Below are 13,714 nucleotides of genomic sequence, written 5' to 3'. Positions count from 1 at the left end.
AAACAAAATTTAAAGATAATCCTTATTGTTTTTTATTCTCATTTGCGATCTATATTATTGATACTAATAGTATTGATTATTTGCCTTTTAAACTCTACAAAAGCTTCCTTAAATACGGATATTTCATCCGAACAAGCCGCTCAAATTGTGGCATTGGTGCAGGTGAGATTGGTTCAACTTCTTACAAAAGGAGACCCGGTACCAGCAGAACTCAAGCAAGAACCTTCGTGACGACCAATTAATTGTTCAAACCTCCCAACGAAATAGTTTCCTCGCGTCAGTAAACTTCAAAACAGCTGAATGCAGTTCGTGGGAGTGAACGAACACCCTTTTAGACCATCAAATGGTCCGAAGCTGTCGGCAGCTCACAGACTAAGCTCGTTAAAGACTGCATATTATTCACCAACGAGTGTTGGATATGTGTAAATGAACCGGTCGCTCAAGAGCTTATCGTCGACGTGGGGAGGGATATGCTCAACGTTCATTGAGAAGCGTATTCCTTTTGGAGGTGGTCCGTGTATGGTATTGTGATGCGTGATTACGATGATCGGGCGAACGGAAATTTTATTCATCGACATGGTTCGTCAAAACTGTAGAAGATGTGATTTGACGGCACAACGCAATATAACAAATGTTTTAGAAGCTTACGTGGTATCTTATATGGGATTAATTGGCGAAAATTTTACTCTATACACCAAACTCCGCCTGCAATATATAGGGCGTAAATTTGGCCTCACATGGAGTACTGTTCTCACCTTGGGCTCTCCCCAGCACCAGCTTTTCCACTTGACTGCATACAACGAAGAATGGCTCGGATCATCGACGATGAAGTCATATTCTTTGGCGTTACGTAGAGATGGGTGCTCTGTGAATCTTCTACAGCATTCATCACGGAGAATTTTTAAAGGAGTTGTTAAGATTGTTAACAGCAGCCGAATATCACCACCGGATATGAAGTCAAAATGCCAAATTCCACCCGTATCATGATTTGAGGGAAATTTCTTGCATCGCACGGCCAACTTGTGGGATCAATTACAGGCTGCTATCTCGCGAACCGGTACGACTTAGGAACCTTTAAGATTAGAGCATACTCCCCACTTAAACCACTGGTGTTGCGTTTGCCTCATCAGGTCTTTTCATTATGAAATCTTCTTGCTCGTTTGCCCCACATATAGAAAAAAAGGGTTGTAATGCACGACAATCCGGATAAATATATTTTTTATGTAATTTTTTTATATTTCCATATTATTTAATGTTGACAGTATATTTCAACGAGATTGATATATAATTCTTTATAAAGCTCAAGATTTTGTTAAGCAATTTGACGGTGCTCTCTAAACCCGTTCAACTTCGCCGTCAAACTACTTACTACCTGACACTTGTTTTTATTAGTATACTAAATAAGAAAATTCTAACCATTTAAGCTATTTAATGAAAAACATTGACAATATAAGACATCAAACAATCTAATTTACCGTAGCAGCACATCACTAAATAAGGCAGCTTATTTCATTACCAAAAAAAACACATTATCTGTATTACGGTTACATCAGATCCATAGTCCCATTGCGGATTATAGGCTTAATTTATTTTACTTCAAAGACATAAAAAAAAGTTATAAAAATGTCAATTGTCTTATCATAATATGTCACAAGTCATAACAACATCTATCAATATTAAGGTTATGTTTTTATGTAATTTTAAATTAAAAAATATTTCTTTCTAATTTCTATTATTGCGAACAATTTCCAACAGTATTTATGAGGTATTAACCTATAACAATTCAACATGGATTTTTTTGAACGGGCACACATTATCAAAGGCAAAGGGACCAAAGGAGAAGAAACTGTAAAGAAACAACTGAAACTCATGTTAAAAGGTTATAAGAATAGCGATAATAAACTTATTAAAGAAGCGGAACACATGAAAGATGATTCAGATGACTCTACATCTGTCAGTGGTTTTTCAGATTTAAATCTTACAGCATCTAGTGATGATGAAAAATTTACTCATAATTCATCAACAGATGATAGCAAGTACCTAGTTGTAGAAACGAACTCGGAGACATTAGACAATGTTTCGAAGTCTACAACTGATAGTTTTAGTGACAATGTTGTTCATGACTCTATGGCTTCAAATAAAGACATTTCATCTGATAGTTTGTATACAGACACTTTAAGTTCACTTGACAAAGATACAATGGATTTCCAAGATCATAATGAGTCTCCACCGGATGATTCTAGTACAGAATTTGATACTGATGGCAAATTAGCCTCTAAAATTCATGAAAACCTTAAAGCGCGCAAAGTAAATAAAAAAAGAAAATCAGTTGAAATGTGTTCAACGAATGATTTTGTAGTGATTGAAGAAGAGCTAGACAGTAATAATAGTATCAAACATAAAAATAAAAAGCAATGTGCTGAAAAGATATCGGCAAGTGCTTGTAATGTAACTGATTCCGAGGAACAGAATAGCCTCTCTCCAGAATATGTATCTATTGCAGTAAATGATACACCACATATAAGCTTTGAGGATATTGTTGGAGAATACAAACATCCAACAGTTAGAAACCTTTCAATTGATTCTCATGGTCCTTTGCTATCGACTAATAATTCAGGGATCTTCTCAGTTGAATGTGAAATAGCACAAATTAATACAGAGGATGATGTAGATAGCTTAGCACCAGAGGTGGCGGATGATGTAACAATATCAGATCTGATTGAAGAAGACAGTGCTGGAACGATCTTAGAGGATAGTGTGAGCTCTGTCATTGAAGAAAATCATGTTATAGAATCACAATCTTCTTGCATAGATACATCTGCATTGAAATCAATTGAAAGTGTACCAGAACCTAACTTGCCCCTAGAAACCAATGCTGATTCTCTAAGTGTTTACATCGGAAATAAATCTTGTGTTATTGTAATGAAACATCCAAGTAGTTTATATCTAAATGGTAAAGTGTTGGCAAAATCTTTGGGCGGGAATATTGATGTTTGTGGTTATACTTTGAAAAGTGAGGATTGCAAGATCATAGCTCCATATTATAGTTACTCACAGTGTTTCAAAACTGTAGAGAATTCAAATGACTACAGTGGCTTGTTTAGTAAATTAACGAGTGCTGGTCTAGCTACAGCAAAAGCAGAGGATATAGTTACTACCTTAGGAGAATCTGATGGGATCCTACTGCTAAAACCGATGGCATCACTTAAAATGGAATTTGTAGATAATAATTTTAGTGTATCTAATTTGTTTAAGAGTAATAGAAGCATTGAAAATGTATTTGAAGAGGCATCAAAGTTATTAGATTGTACACTTTATTCAATAAAGCCTGTAAGATGTTTTGAAGAGAATCCACAATGGAAGCATGTGATGAAAACTGCATTAAGTATGGTTTGATTATTCTAATATGGTGTCTAATATCTGTAAATAGAAATTACTTCAAATTATGTTCCTTACCTATATAATATATTCTGAATATAACTAAAAATGACCTTATTATTATTTATTAGTTGGAATATTAGGGGGTTATTTTTTACGTATCAATTTTAAACAAGGTAAAATAATTATTTTGTTCTAGATACACCGAAAAGAGGAATTGTCTGTGGAGGAAAGGGAAGTGGTAAATCAACATTCCTCAGATATTGTGTTAACAGGCTTTTACACAATGGCCCTGTGTTAGTTATTGACTTAGATCCAGGACAGAGTGAATTCACTGTAGCTGGTAATGTTTCCGCAACAATTGTCAGAGAGCCAATATTTGGACCAAGTTTCACACATTTGAAGACACCAGATATGTGAGATGTATTTGTTTTGTAGGTTTCCAAATAGTTTATATTTCAGCAATGCTCATTAATGTAACAATTTCATTTTAGAAGTGATAATTGTAGACATTAGTACATAACTTCCAACTCAACATATTAAATCCACTTACATGATGCTAGTGGGATTTCAAAGAACCTTCCCACTAATAGTTGATTGCTAGTAATAATTTTTCTTGTTAATAATACAACTACCTACTTTCCCACTAATAGTGGATTGTAAGTTATAATTTGCCATTATTAATAGTACAACTACCTACCTACCCACTAATAGTGGATTGTAAGTTATAATTTGCCATTATTAATAGTACAACTACCTAGCTACCCACTAATAGTGGATTGTAAGTTATAATTTGCCATTATTAATAGTAAAACTACCTAGCTACTCACTAATAGTGGATTGTAAGTTATAATTTGCCATTATTAATAGTAAAACTACCTAGCTACTCACTAATAGTGGATTGTAAGTTATAATTTGCCATTATTAATAGTAAAACTACCTAGCTACCCACTAATAGTGGATTGTAAGTTATAATTTGCCATTATTAATAGTAAAACTACCTAGCTACCCACTAATAGTGGATTGTAAGTTATAATTTGCCATTATTAATAGTAAAACTACCTAGCTACCCACTAATAGTGGATTGTAAGTTATAATTTGCCATTATTAATAGTAAAACTACCTAGCTACCCACTAATAGTGGATTGTAAGTTATAATTTGCCATTATTAATAGTAAAACTACCTAGCTACCCACTAATAGTGGATTGTAAGTTATAATTTGCCATTATTAATAGTACAACTACCTTCTGACTAATAGTAGAATGTGAGTTATAATTTGCTTTTATTAATAATACAACTTTATTTTAGGATGCTAAACATTGGTGTGATCAGCACAATGGACAATACAAAATGTTATGTGAATGCAGTTCAACAGTTGATAAGTTATTGCAAGGATAATGAACATTATAAGACAATGCCATGGATTGTAAATACTATGGGAATGACAAATGCACTTGGCTTGAAGTTCATGACAATGATAATACACCTTATAAGACCACATTATCTACTTCAGTACAACTGTAACAACATGAAGAAAAATTATTCAACCAAATTATATGCAAGAAATGTAATGCAATTATTTGATCAATTCAAAAGGGATCGACTGTTTCAGAATATTTCGTATTCATATTTAGAGTATGATTTCATATTTGCGCCAGATGTGAATACCCTATTGGTGAATAAATTTTCATTAGCACCCAGGGATGAAAGATATTTAAGCTTTTTGGCTTATTTTGGTGAATTGTGTGAAACTTTTACAAAGGATATACATAGTTGGGTGTTTGGGATTACACCATATGAGTTAGTATAATTTTATTTTACAGAATATTATAATTAGGTAAAAAAGCATACATTCATGTAAGTCCTATAGTTAGTCAACCTTTATTGGTATTGTGGATTGGCAGAAGGACACATTTGAACCCTCAAATGGAAATGCAGACCTCAAATCAGCTACATCTTGATAATATATATGACAGACAGACAGGCGGATGGACAGTGGAGTCTAAGTAATAGGGTTTCTTTTTTTATCCCTTTGGGTATGGGAATGAACTATTGTATTGTGCCATTTGGCAAGATTATTTAATTTAAAATTACTTTAAATATTTACATACAATATAAAGTATAAAGGTGAAAGAAACAAAATGTCAGTTCTACAAGGCAAGACTTTTACTCATCTAAAAGTTGTGTGATATTAATGCACTTTTATGACTTGCTTTTCTATGATGATATTGGATGCAGCGATTACCTGGGAAAACTTTTCATTCATACAAATAAAATTTATGAACGATGCAGGACTCGAACACGTGACCTCTCGAGTTTCGGAGGTACTGTCTCCGACGGAACCCGGGTTCGAGTCCCGCATCGTTAATAAATTTTGATTACAATTTTATTTGTATATTAATCCCAGAACTAACTAACTTTAAAATAACCAATTCTATTCTGTGAAAATTACAATATCAAGATTCCGGTTAAGAACGATTTAATCAATTCGCGTTGCGCAGAGATGTCGCTTTGTTTGTCTTCACCTTTGAATTTATCACGGGTAGTGTTTCGAGAGATGTTTTATCTGATGTGCCGCCGCATTCCGGCATCGCACCACTCACTCAAATCTGGATGATATGTCGTTCATCTACATTGCGGTTGTCAATGTACTTTCTTTTATGTACAAGCAAACTATGAAAAGATTTCTTCTGTGGTGCTTGCAGGACATAACTATTTTAAATACACATCAATCAAATCATCAATTACATCTACCTAAAATACAAGCAACGCTTGTTATATTCCTCCGGTGATCACTTTCCATCGGTGATGGTTGTTTGAATTCCAAAATGGTTTTAATTAATGTAAGTTTTATTTGTCAATTATGATAACTGGGACGAAACTGCGTTTTTCATTTCGTAAAAATATGCGAAAAATGTGTATAACGTGCGTAGGGGGTAAAGAATATATTTCCAACGTGCTCTAATTTTTTTCATAGCTATAATATAAAACATGGAGCCCTCTCTGCACATCATGTCGGCTTTGTGTATCCACCAAACGTGACCATTTTATTACGTAACTAACACTTTTGCCCACTTCAATATTAGTAGTAGTACCTACTAGTAAGCAGTATGTACTAATTTTGTACCGTCTTGAGATAAATGTCGATTCTCTTGGACAATGGCAGAAAGATATATTCTATTAAATAAAATATAAAATGCGGTACATATCCCACAGTGGCGCATTTTTAGGTTCATGTCAAGCTGTTATGTGCATTCATTGGTGTTTTGGTGGAGGGCGCCGTAGCTAGTGGATTTTCTGGACTAATGAGACTGAACATCTTAATATGTCTGAAAGTGACGAGCGTAAATGCGATGTCACTCAGATTTCACATTTACAAGAATCCAGAGTGGCACTGTATCGTTATGGGCAGGGCGTTTCAGTAACCATCAGGTGAATTGCTCGGCTCGTCATTATTTTATGAGAAAAGTCCACTAAACGACTGTCCACGCTTTCGTGGGAATCGCTAGAATTCTGGCGTAGGGAAACAATATCCTATTTCAAAGATTATTTTTAATCACTTACGTCACAGGATGAATAATAATATTTGATCTGCGGTTAATGTTGACCCATACCTCGTGACGGACGCTTCTTGCAAACCTGTTTCGTCGTCGCTCGCACTTCGTCATCCTCGTTCACGAAACCATGACGCATCCTCTAGTGATGTCATGTTACTGGCATACTAATGTAAGGGAATGTTTTACAAATAAAACTATTGGACCAGTATATTCACTTCAAGGTGGAACAAATATTTAATTGAACAATTCCAGAGAACTAATGAAGTCATGATTAAAGATAATAACTAATCAGGGACCCATTTTGATGACTTGTGATCAGTTACCATCAAAGTATAATATGTAGCATCTGTATGTAAGCATCAAGTATATATATGTATAAATATCCCATGCTAGCCTGCTCATGGCCACTTATGCCTAAATAAGTCGCACGCGTACTTATTATTTATCCGTGAGGTTGCAATTCCATCCTGTTACCAATTCCTACGGTATTTTTCGCTTTTAAAACCAATGTGAATGTATAATGACAGTTGTATTACATATTGTACCCATGGTAATTGTAAATGATTGCTATAACCCAGTTAAAGCAATCATTTACAATATTTTATGACTAAGAATTAATAAGCTTCTGTGAATGAACACATGCCTACATTTTAATCAGCAATAGACCTTATATCTTGGACCTGTGAGTCATGCAAGTAAATATATCATGTAGGTTAACAAAATACAGTCATTCAATAATGATTGAATTATTATGTTTTATTATTTACAGATTTACCTTCCGATTTTGATAATTATGAAATAAAACAAATTTACTATAAATCAGGAAATAGTTTCCAAGATAACCCTGAAGAAACAGAGTAATATGCTGGATCTATTGCACTAATTAAAATATCCTTAATAGTTTTCTCAAAATATCTCTAATGTACAGAAAATCCATCTGTTCTGATAGTAGTTGACATTTCTGTTAATTGTAATTTTTATTAATTATTCCAGTAGTAGGCACCTTCCTCTTGTTTCTCCATCATAAGTATTCACTCAGGAATCCAAAGCTAGCATGTGACAGGTCACTTCAACCTATTCTTTTAATTATTGGTTCTAAATTGCAATAAAAAAATTGTATATTGTTATCTCCCACTATCTATCCCACCTGTGGTGCAAGCCCAAGAAAACTTTCCTTAAAGACTTAATAGGGCTGCAGCGCTGCATTCTAATTATCAGAATCCATCTTTCAGGGTGATGCTAAAAGACTTGTATATTGGTGTAAATGTTAATCTGAAGGGAAACTGTATCAAAAATGTGATCAATGGAAAAGTGGTGGCCTTATGTAAACAAAGATCACATTGCAGGAGCAAAGTGTTTAAATTATCTGATAAACCATTGCAGTGCTATGGCCATGGTAAGACAACATTGTCACTATCATTTTATGAGTGTAATATAAATTAAATAAGATAAAATATTGAGATATTAATCATGTTTATTTTATATGAAACATTAGAATAGTAAGAACAGAGATAACTGTGTTGCTTTATTATATGCTTATGTATAAGTATTAAAATATAGAATATAAATACTAGAAACTTCATAAAATTTGTAAGTTTAGTGTCACAAGTCATCAAATGACTCAGTGATGATGTAATATGAACAAAGTACATCATTAATATCATATTTGTGTTATCAAGTGCTTTAGTCAATTGCTGATACTAATATTGTCGTATGTTTATAGGATTGGTGAGAGGCATTGATTGGGAAAAAGAGGTCCTGTATGTTGTTACACCTGTCAGTGGCAGTAAACTCAGTCTGGTGAACACCTTGGTATACTCTGACTGGATTCCTGATATAAGAGGCCAAGAAACTTATTTACCGGAAGGTACCCAGCTGCCATATAGAACCACAGAAAACCACCAACAACTAATGTCTACCCCTAGGAGAAGGTTCAACCCACTGCAACTGATTAAAATGACGAGTGAAAGTTCTGTTAAATAATTAAATTAGTCATAAAAGGAAGCCATCATTATGTTAATTCAATGTATATTTGAAAGATAATTTTGTTTTTGTACTTACAATACTAATAAAACATAATATAGACGATTGAATTTTAACTTAAATATTTCCCCATAAAAAACATTTGATATATAAATGCTGCATTAATTTATAAAAGTCAAAAAGTTTAGAAAAAGAATTATTATTAAAACAAGGGGATGTCCATTACAACTAATAAATAAATTTATGCATGCAATATCATACTGATGTTAAAATTTCACACAAAATACAGATTACATTAAAACTGCCCTCAATGATCAGTTTCAGATAGTGCCAGACATGATCCAATAGGCACATATTTAAGAATGGGCTCATGCTACACATCAAATAAACATCCTACACAATTTATACACTATTTTATTGAAAAATTAAAATACAAAATACCAAACTAAACAAGAAGTCTCGCTGAGACAACACAGGTCAAGGGGTAAAATCTATAAGTTGAAGAAATGCTACTTGATTATATAATTATAACATGATATATAGCACAAATCTCCCGTGCAACCCCCCCGAAGAGGACTCACACGCCCCTCCTTTTCTGTTAAGGCAATTACACTTATTTATAGATAATCTATAAAATATTATACAAGTACCGATTGTGAAAGTATAGCCACACAAATACTGAGTGGGTGTGCGTGCTACTCGGCCGTGTCAGCTGTCAGTATAAGAAGGAAGCACTGTGTGGCCAGCATCGCAACTGCTACAGAGTTCCAGATATCAAACTTAAGATTTTAGGCAGTATGCGAACAATTCATAATCAGAGTTTTTGCGACAACAGCACAATTACAGCAGAGAACACCTTGTCTTCTTCTTCTTCTTAACTTGTAATGCAGCCCGAGTGGCAGTCTCAAATACCTCCCGAACACCTTCCTTGCTTTTAGCAGAGCACTCTAAGTAAGCAAAGGCATTTATTTTCTCTGCCATTGCGCGACCTTCTTGCGGCTTGACTGGTTCCTGTTTCATTTTGCGCAACTCATTAATTGTCGCAGGGTCATTACGAAGATCTTTTTTGTTCCCAACAAGAATAATGGGTACATTGGGACAAAAATGCTTCACCTCTGGGGTCCACTTCTCGGGGATGTTTTCGAGGGAGTCGGGCGAATCGACTGAGAAGCACATAAGAATCACATCGGTATCTGGATATGAAAGGGGCCGCAGCCGATCATAGTCTTCTTGGCCAGCTGTATCCCATAATGCAAGCTCCACTTGTTTGCCATCAACCTCGATGTCGGCAACGTAATTCTCAAATACAGTCGGCACATACACTTCCGGGAACTGATCTTTACTAAACACGATCAACAGGCAGGTTTTACCACATGCACCATCACCAACAATCACTAATTTTTTACGTATCGCAGCCATCGGTCCTGAAAATGGATTAAAACCAATGATTACTATGAGCGTCAACGCCTTTCATGAATGATAAATATGGCCGCCGTATGGGAAGGGAGTAGTCAGACAAGCCCTCAATTTGTGAATAAGCACCTGAACTAGCGGAAGAAGAACAGCACCACCACATAGTACCCTCACATGCGAGGGTGGTTATTTATTATATTTTGTAGATACCTGAAGATTCTGGGTAAATTCCTTGTAATATTGACCTATCGACACTTTTTTTAATCGTCTTCGCTCATCACAAGCACTTTCGTTTCATTGACATCAATGTTACTAGTATACAAAATAAGTATGAATTACTAGTATTTTGCGCCTTCGTAAATGAATCAAAGTAATAAAAAAAGTGTTTTAAAATTTCCTGTATTTTTGAAAGTGTGAAAATCTCAAATATATTGTTTATTCATGTATAAAATTAATTAAAAACAACAACCAATAAAAGAAAGAATATTATTTTATTTTCACTGTGCATGGTAAGTGGTAACATTTGTGTAGTCATCAAATATCAAGCCTATGGACTTCCATCCCTTGCTAATATACAAATTAAAACTTCAAAATCATAGATAATTATTCGTCTAGATCAAAATATTAAACATATTCAAAACTAGCTGTGCCCGCGACTTCTTCCGCTTGGTTTTACGTGTGAATATCGATGTTGATGGAAATGGATAAAAATTTCAATGCTTCTCTGTACATTGTACACGATATTACATGTATATATATCAGAAGTGGGAGAGTCACGCAGCCGTCTTTTGACGTCAGCACAATCGGGCCCGACTCGTCCGGGTTAATTACCACACTCGCACAGAATACCGGCGTGAAGTAGCGGCCTAGTGCCGCTATGTTTCGCATAGGTTAGTGTCGAGGACCGGAGGCCATTCCCCCCCCATCCCCAACAAAGATTATGAAAGCGGTCCCTAAAGAGATAGTACCCCAGGAGGGTACCGGCTCTACCAGAGTCGGAGAATCCCTCCCCGAGCACTCTAGCTAGGGCTGCCCTTCGTATTCTGGGGAGGGCACAGTACCGCGCATGACCAAGGACAAACGAGGCAGTAACACCACGGCACCCCGCTCCACACTCAACGTGGACTTTTGCAATGTCAGGGGAATTCACTCCAACTTAAACGCCGTCCACCACCACCTTGAGACGGCGAAGCCGGCCTTGTGTTTCCTTACGGAGACGCAGATATCTCGACCTAGCGATACGTCATATTTAACGTACCCCGGGTACAAAATTGAGCACAATTTTTTGCCTCATGCCGGGGTATGTGTGTACGTTAGGGAGGATATCTGCTGTCGCCGTCTCGGCAATTTTGAGGGTAGGGACCTGTCCAGTCTCTGGCTCCGCGTAGATTTAGAGGACCGCGTCCGCATCTATGCGTGTGTCTACAGGTCCCATAGTGGTAACGCAGAAACCGATCATCTCATGGGCTGCGTTCAAGCGGCAATTGACGACGTGCTTGCACAGATCCCCTCCGCTGAAATCGTAGTCTTGGGTGATTTCAACGGGCACAATGCCGAATGGCTTGGATCACGTACCACAAACTACGCAGGGCGATCTGTGCATAATTTTGCATTGGCGTACGATCTGTCCCAATTGGTTGAGTGGATGTGGATAGCCATATGCCGTCCTTATTAGATCTTCTGCTGACGACACATCCCGATGGCTACCAGGTCATTGTCGACGCCCCTCTCGGAACGTCCGACCATTGCCTGGTCAGGAGTGTAGTGCCTATCCGACGCCCACGTCGCAGACCACCAGCGACCCGCCTCGTTTGGCACTACAAGTCAGCAGATTGGGATAGGATGCGTTCCTTTTTTGCATCCTACCCTTGGAGCAGGGTTTGTTTCCCTTCGGATGATCCTAGTGCCTGCACCGTTGCAGTAGCCGATGTGATACTACAGGGCATGGATATTTTTATACCAAGCTCTGTAGTACCGATCGGTGGCAGATCATAGCCCTGGTTCGATGCGTCAGTTAAAGCAGCATCTGACTGCAAAAAACAGGCGTATCGAACTTGGGTTGCGGCGCTGGGCACAAAGGATCCGAACTGCATAGTTCTAAAGAGGAAATACAACCGTGCTTCCAGATTTTTTAAGCGGCAAATCACCCGTGCAAAGTCAAAACACGTCGTCAAAATCGGCGAGCAGCTTTCCAGTTACCCGACCGGAACACGCAAGTTCTGGTCGTTGTCGAAAGCTGCTCTTGGTAACTTCAGCCAGCCGTCCATGCCGCCGTTGCACATGAGGAATGACACCCTGGCCCATACGGCAAAAGAGAAAGCCGATCTCCTGTGCGCTCTTTTCGCCTCCAACTCGACTCTTGACGACAACGGAAAAACACAGTGTCAGAGCTCTATGCCTGAAGTACAGTTCAGACAGAAAACTGTTAGGCGAGCTCTGTTTTCGTTGGACGTCAGGAAGTCGAGCGGGCCGGATGGCATTTCTCCAATCGTGCTTAGAACGTGTGCCCCTGAGTTGACGCCGGTTATTCCGGCATTCTTATTCCAAAGGCGTAGTCCCTGACTCATGGAAGTCAGCCCTTGTCCATCCGATCCAAAAAAAAGGAGACAGTTCGGATCCGGCAAACTACAGGCCTATTGCTATTACCTCCCTGCTCTCCAAAATCATGGAGAGCATAATTAGCCGTCAGCTCTTGGTATACCTATAGGGTCACCAGTTGATCAACGACCGACAATACGGGTTTCGCCATGGTCGGTCGGCAGGTGATCTTCTGGTATACCTAACACAAAAATGGGCTGCGGCTATTGAAAGCAAGGGGGAAGGCCTGGCAGTTAGCCTGGATATAGCGAAGGCCTTTGATCGTGTATAGCATAAGGCGCTCCTCTCTAAACTTCCATCATTTGGGCTTCCCGAGAGCTTGTGCAAGTGGACCTCCAGCTTCCTCACTGGGCGCAGCATACAGGTCGTTGTCGACGGACATTGCTCGAACCTGAAGCCCGTGAATGCTGGAGTGCCACAAGGCTGTGTGCTATCTCCTACGCTGTTTCTTCTGCATATCAATGATATGTTGGAAACCTCCAACATTCATTGCTATGCAGATGACAGCACTGGTGATGCCGTATACACGGGCCATGCACGTCTCTCTCGGGAAATCGTCGACCAGTGCCGGGAGAAACTTGTGTCTTCTATCGAGTCCTCTCTTGAGAAGGTCGCGGAATGGGGTAAATTGAACCTTGTCCAATTTAACCCCCAGAAGACTCAAGTTTGCGCGTTTACCACTAAAAAAACCCCATTTGTCGCATCACCGCTCTTCGACAACACTTCCCTAAAAGCCTCGCCTAGTATCGGAATACTGGGTCTCGAAATCTCGAGCGATTGCCAA

The 13,714-nt window shown here is 37.8% G+C and overlaps 2 protein-coding genes across 3 annotated transcripts; one reads left to right on the top strand and one right to left on the bottom strand.

The window, feature by feature from the left end:
* Window positions 1-1,655: 1,655 nt before the first annotated feature.
* LOC126972037 (polynucleotide 5'-hydroxyl-kinase NOL9) lies at window positions 1,656-9,021 on the top strand. Its single transcript, XM_050818602.1, has 5 exons — window positions 1,656-3,385; window positions 3,578-3,794; window positions 4,688-5,179; window positions 8,169-8,332; window positions 8,660-9,021. The coding sequence occupies exons 1-5, from the start codon at window positions 1,789-1,791 to the stop codon at window positions 8,917-8,919; spliced, it is 2,730 nt and encodes a 909-aa protein (XP_050674559.1). The 5' UTR covers window positions 1,656-1,788; the 3' UTR covers window positions 8,920-9,021.
* A 294-nt stretch (window positions 9,022-9,315) lies between these two features.
* Window positions 9,316-10,649, bottom strand: LOC126972041 (ras-like GTP-binding protein Rho1). Of its 2 annotated transcripts, none has more exons than XM_050818607.1 (2): window positions 10,543-10,649; window positions 9,316-10,343 (listed from the first exon to the last, which is right to left on the bottom strand). In XM_050818607.1, exon 2 carries the CDS (start codon window positions 10,336-10,338, stop codon window positions 9,760-9,762), a length of 579 nt encoding a protein of 192 aa, XP_050674564.1. In that variant the 5' UTR covers window positions 10,339-10,343; window positions 10,543-10,649; the 3' UTR covers window positions 9,316-9,759. The 2 variants fall into 2 exon arrangements, with proteins under 2 accessions (XP_050674564.1, XP_050674563.1); XM_050818606.1 differs by having other exon boundaries at window positions 10,462-10,635.
* Window positions 10,650-13,714: the final 3,065 nt, after the last annotated feature.

Source organism: Leptidea sinapis, chromosome 25 (assembly GCF_905404315.1).
Source record: "Leptidea sinapis chromosome 25, ilLepSina1.1, whole genome shotgun sequence".
Classification (NCBI taxonomy): domain Eukaryota; kingdom Metazoa; phylum Arthropoda; class Insecta; order Lepidoptera; family Pieridae; genus Leptidea; species Leptidea sinapis.
Note: the sequence above shows the minus strand (reverse complement) of the source record. Positions and strands in the feature narration are given on the sequence as shown.

Bases quoted from the DNA above. Each gene is read 5' to 3' on its own strand.
- LOC126972037 (XM_050818602.1), top strand. From the start codon at position 1,789: ATGGATTTTTTTGAACGGGCACACATTATCAAAGGCAAAGGGACCAAA. The intron at 3,386-3,577 runs GTATGGTTTGAT...ATTTTGTTCTAG, and splicing joins TGTGATGAAAACTGCATTAA to ATACACCGAAAAGAGGAATT. The intron at 3,795-4,687 runs GTGAGATGTATT...ACTTTATTTTAG, and splicing joins CATTTGAAGACACCAGATAT to GATGCTAAACATTGGTGTGA.
- LOC126972041 (XM_050818606.1), bottom strand. From the start codon at position 10,495: ATGTGGTGGTGCTGTTCTTCTTCCGCTAGTTCAG. The intron at 10,344-10,461 runs GTGCTTATTCAC...ATCCATTTTCAG, and splicing joins TTCTTCTTCCGCTAGTTCAG to GACCGATGGCTGCGATACGT.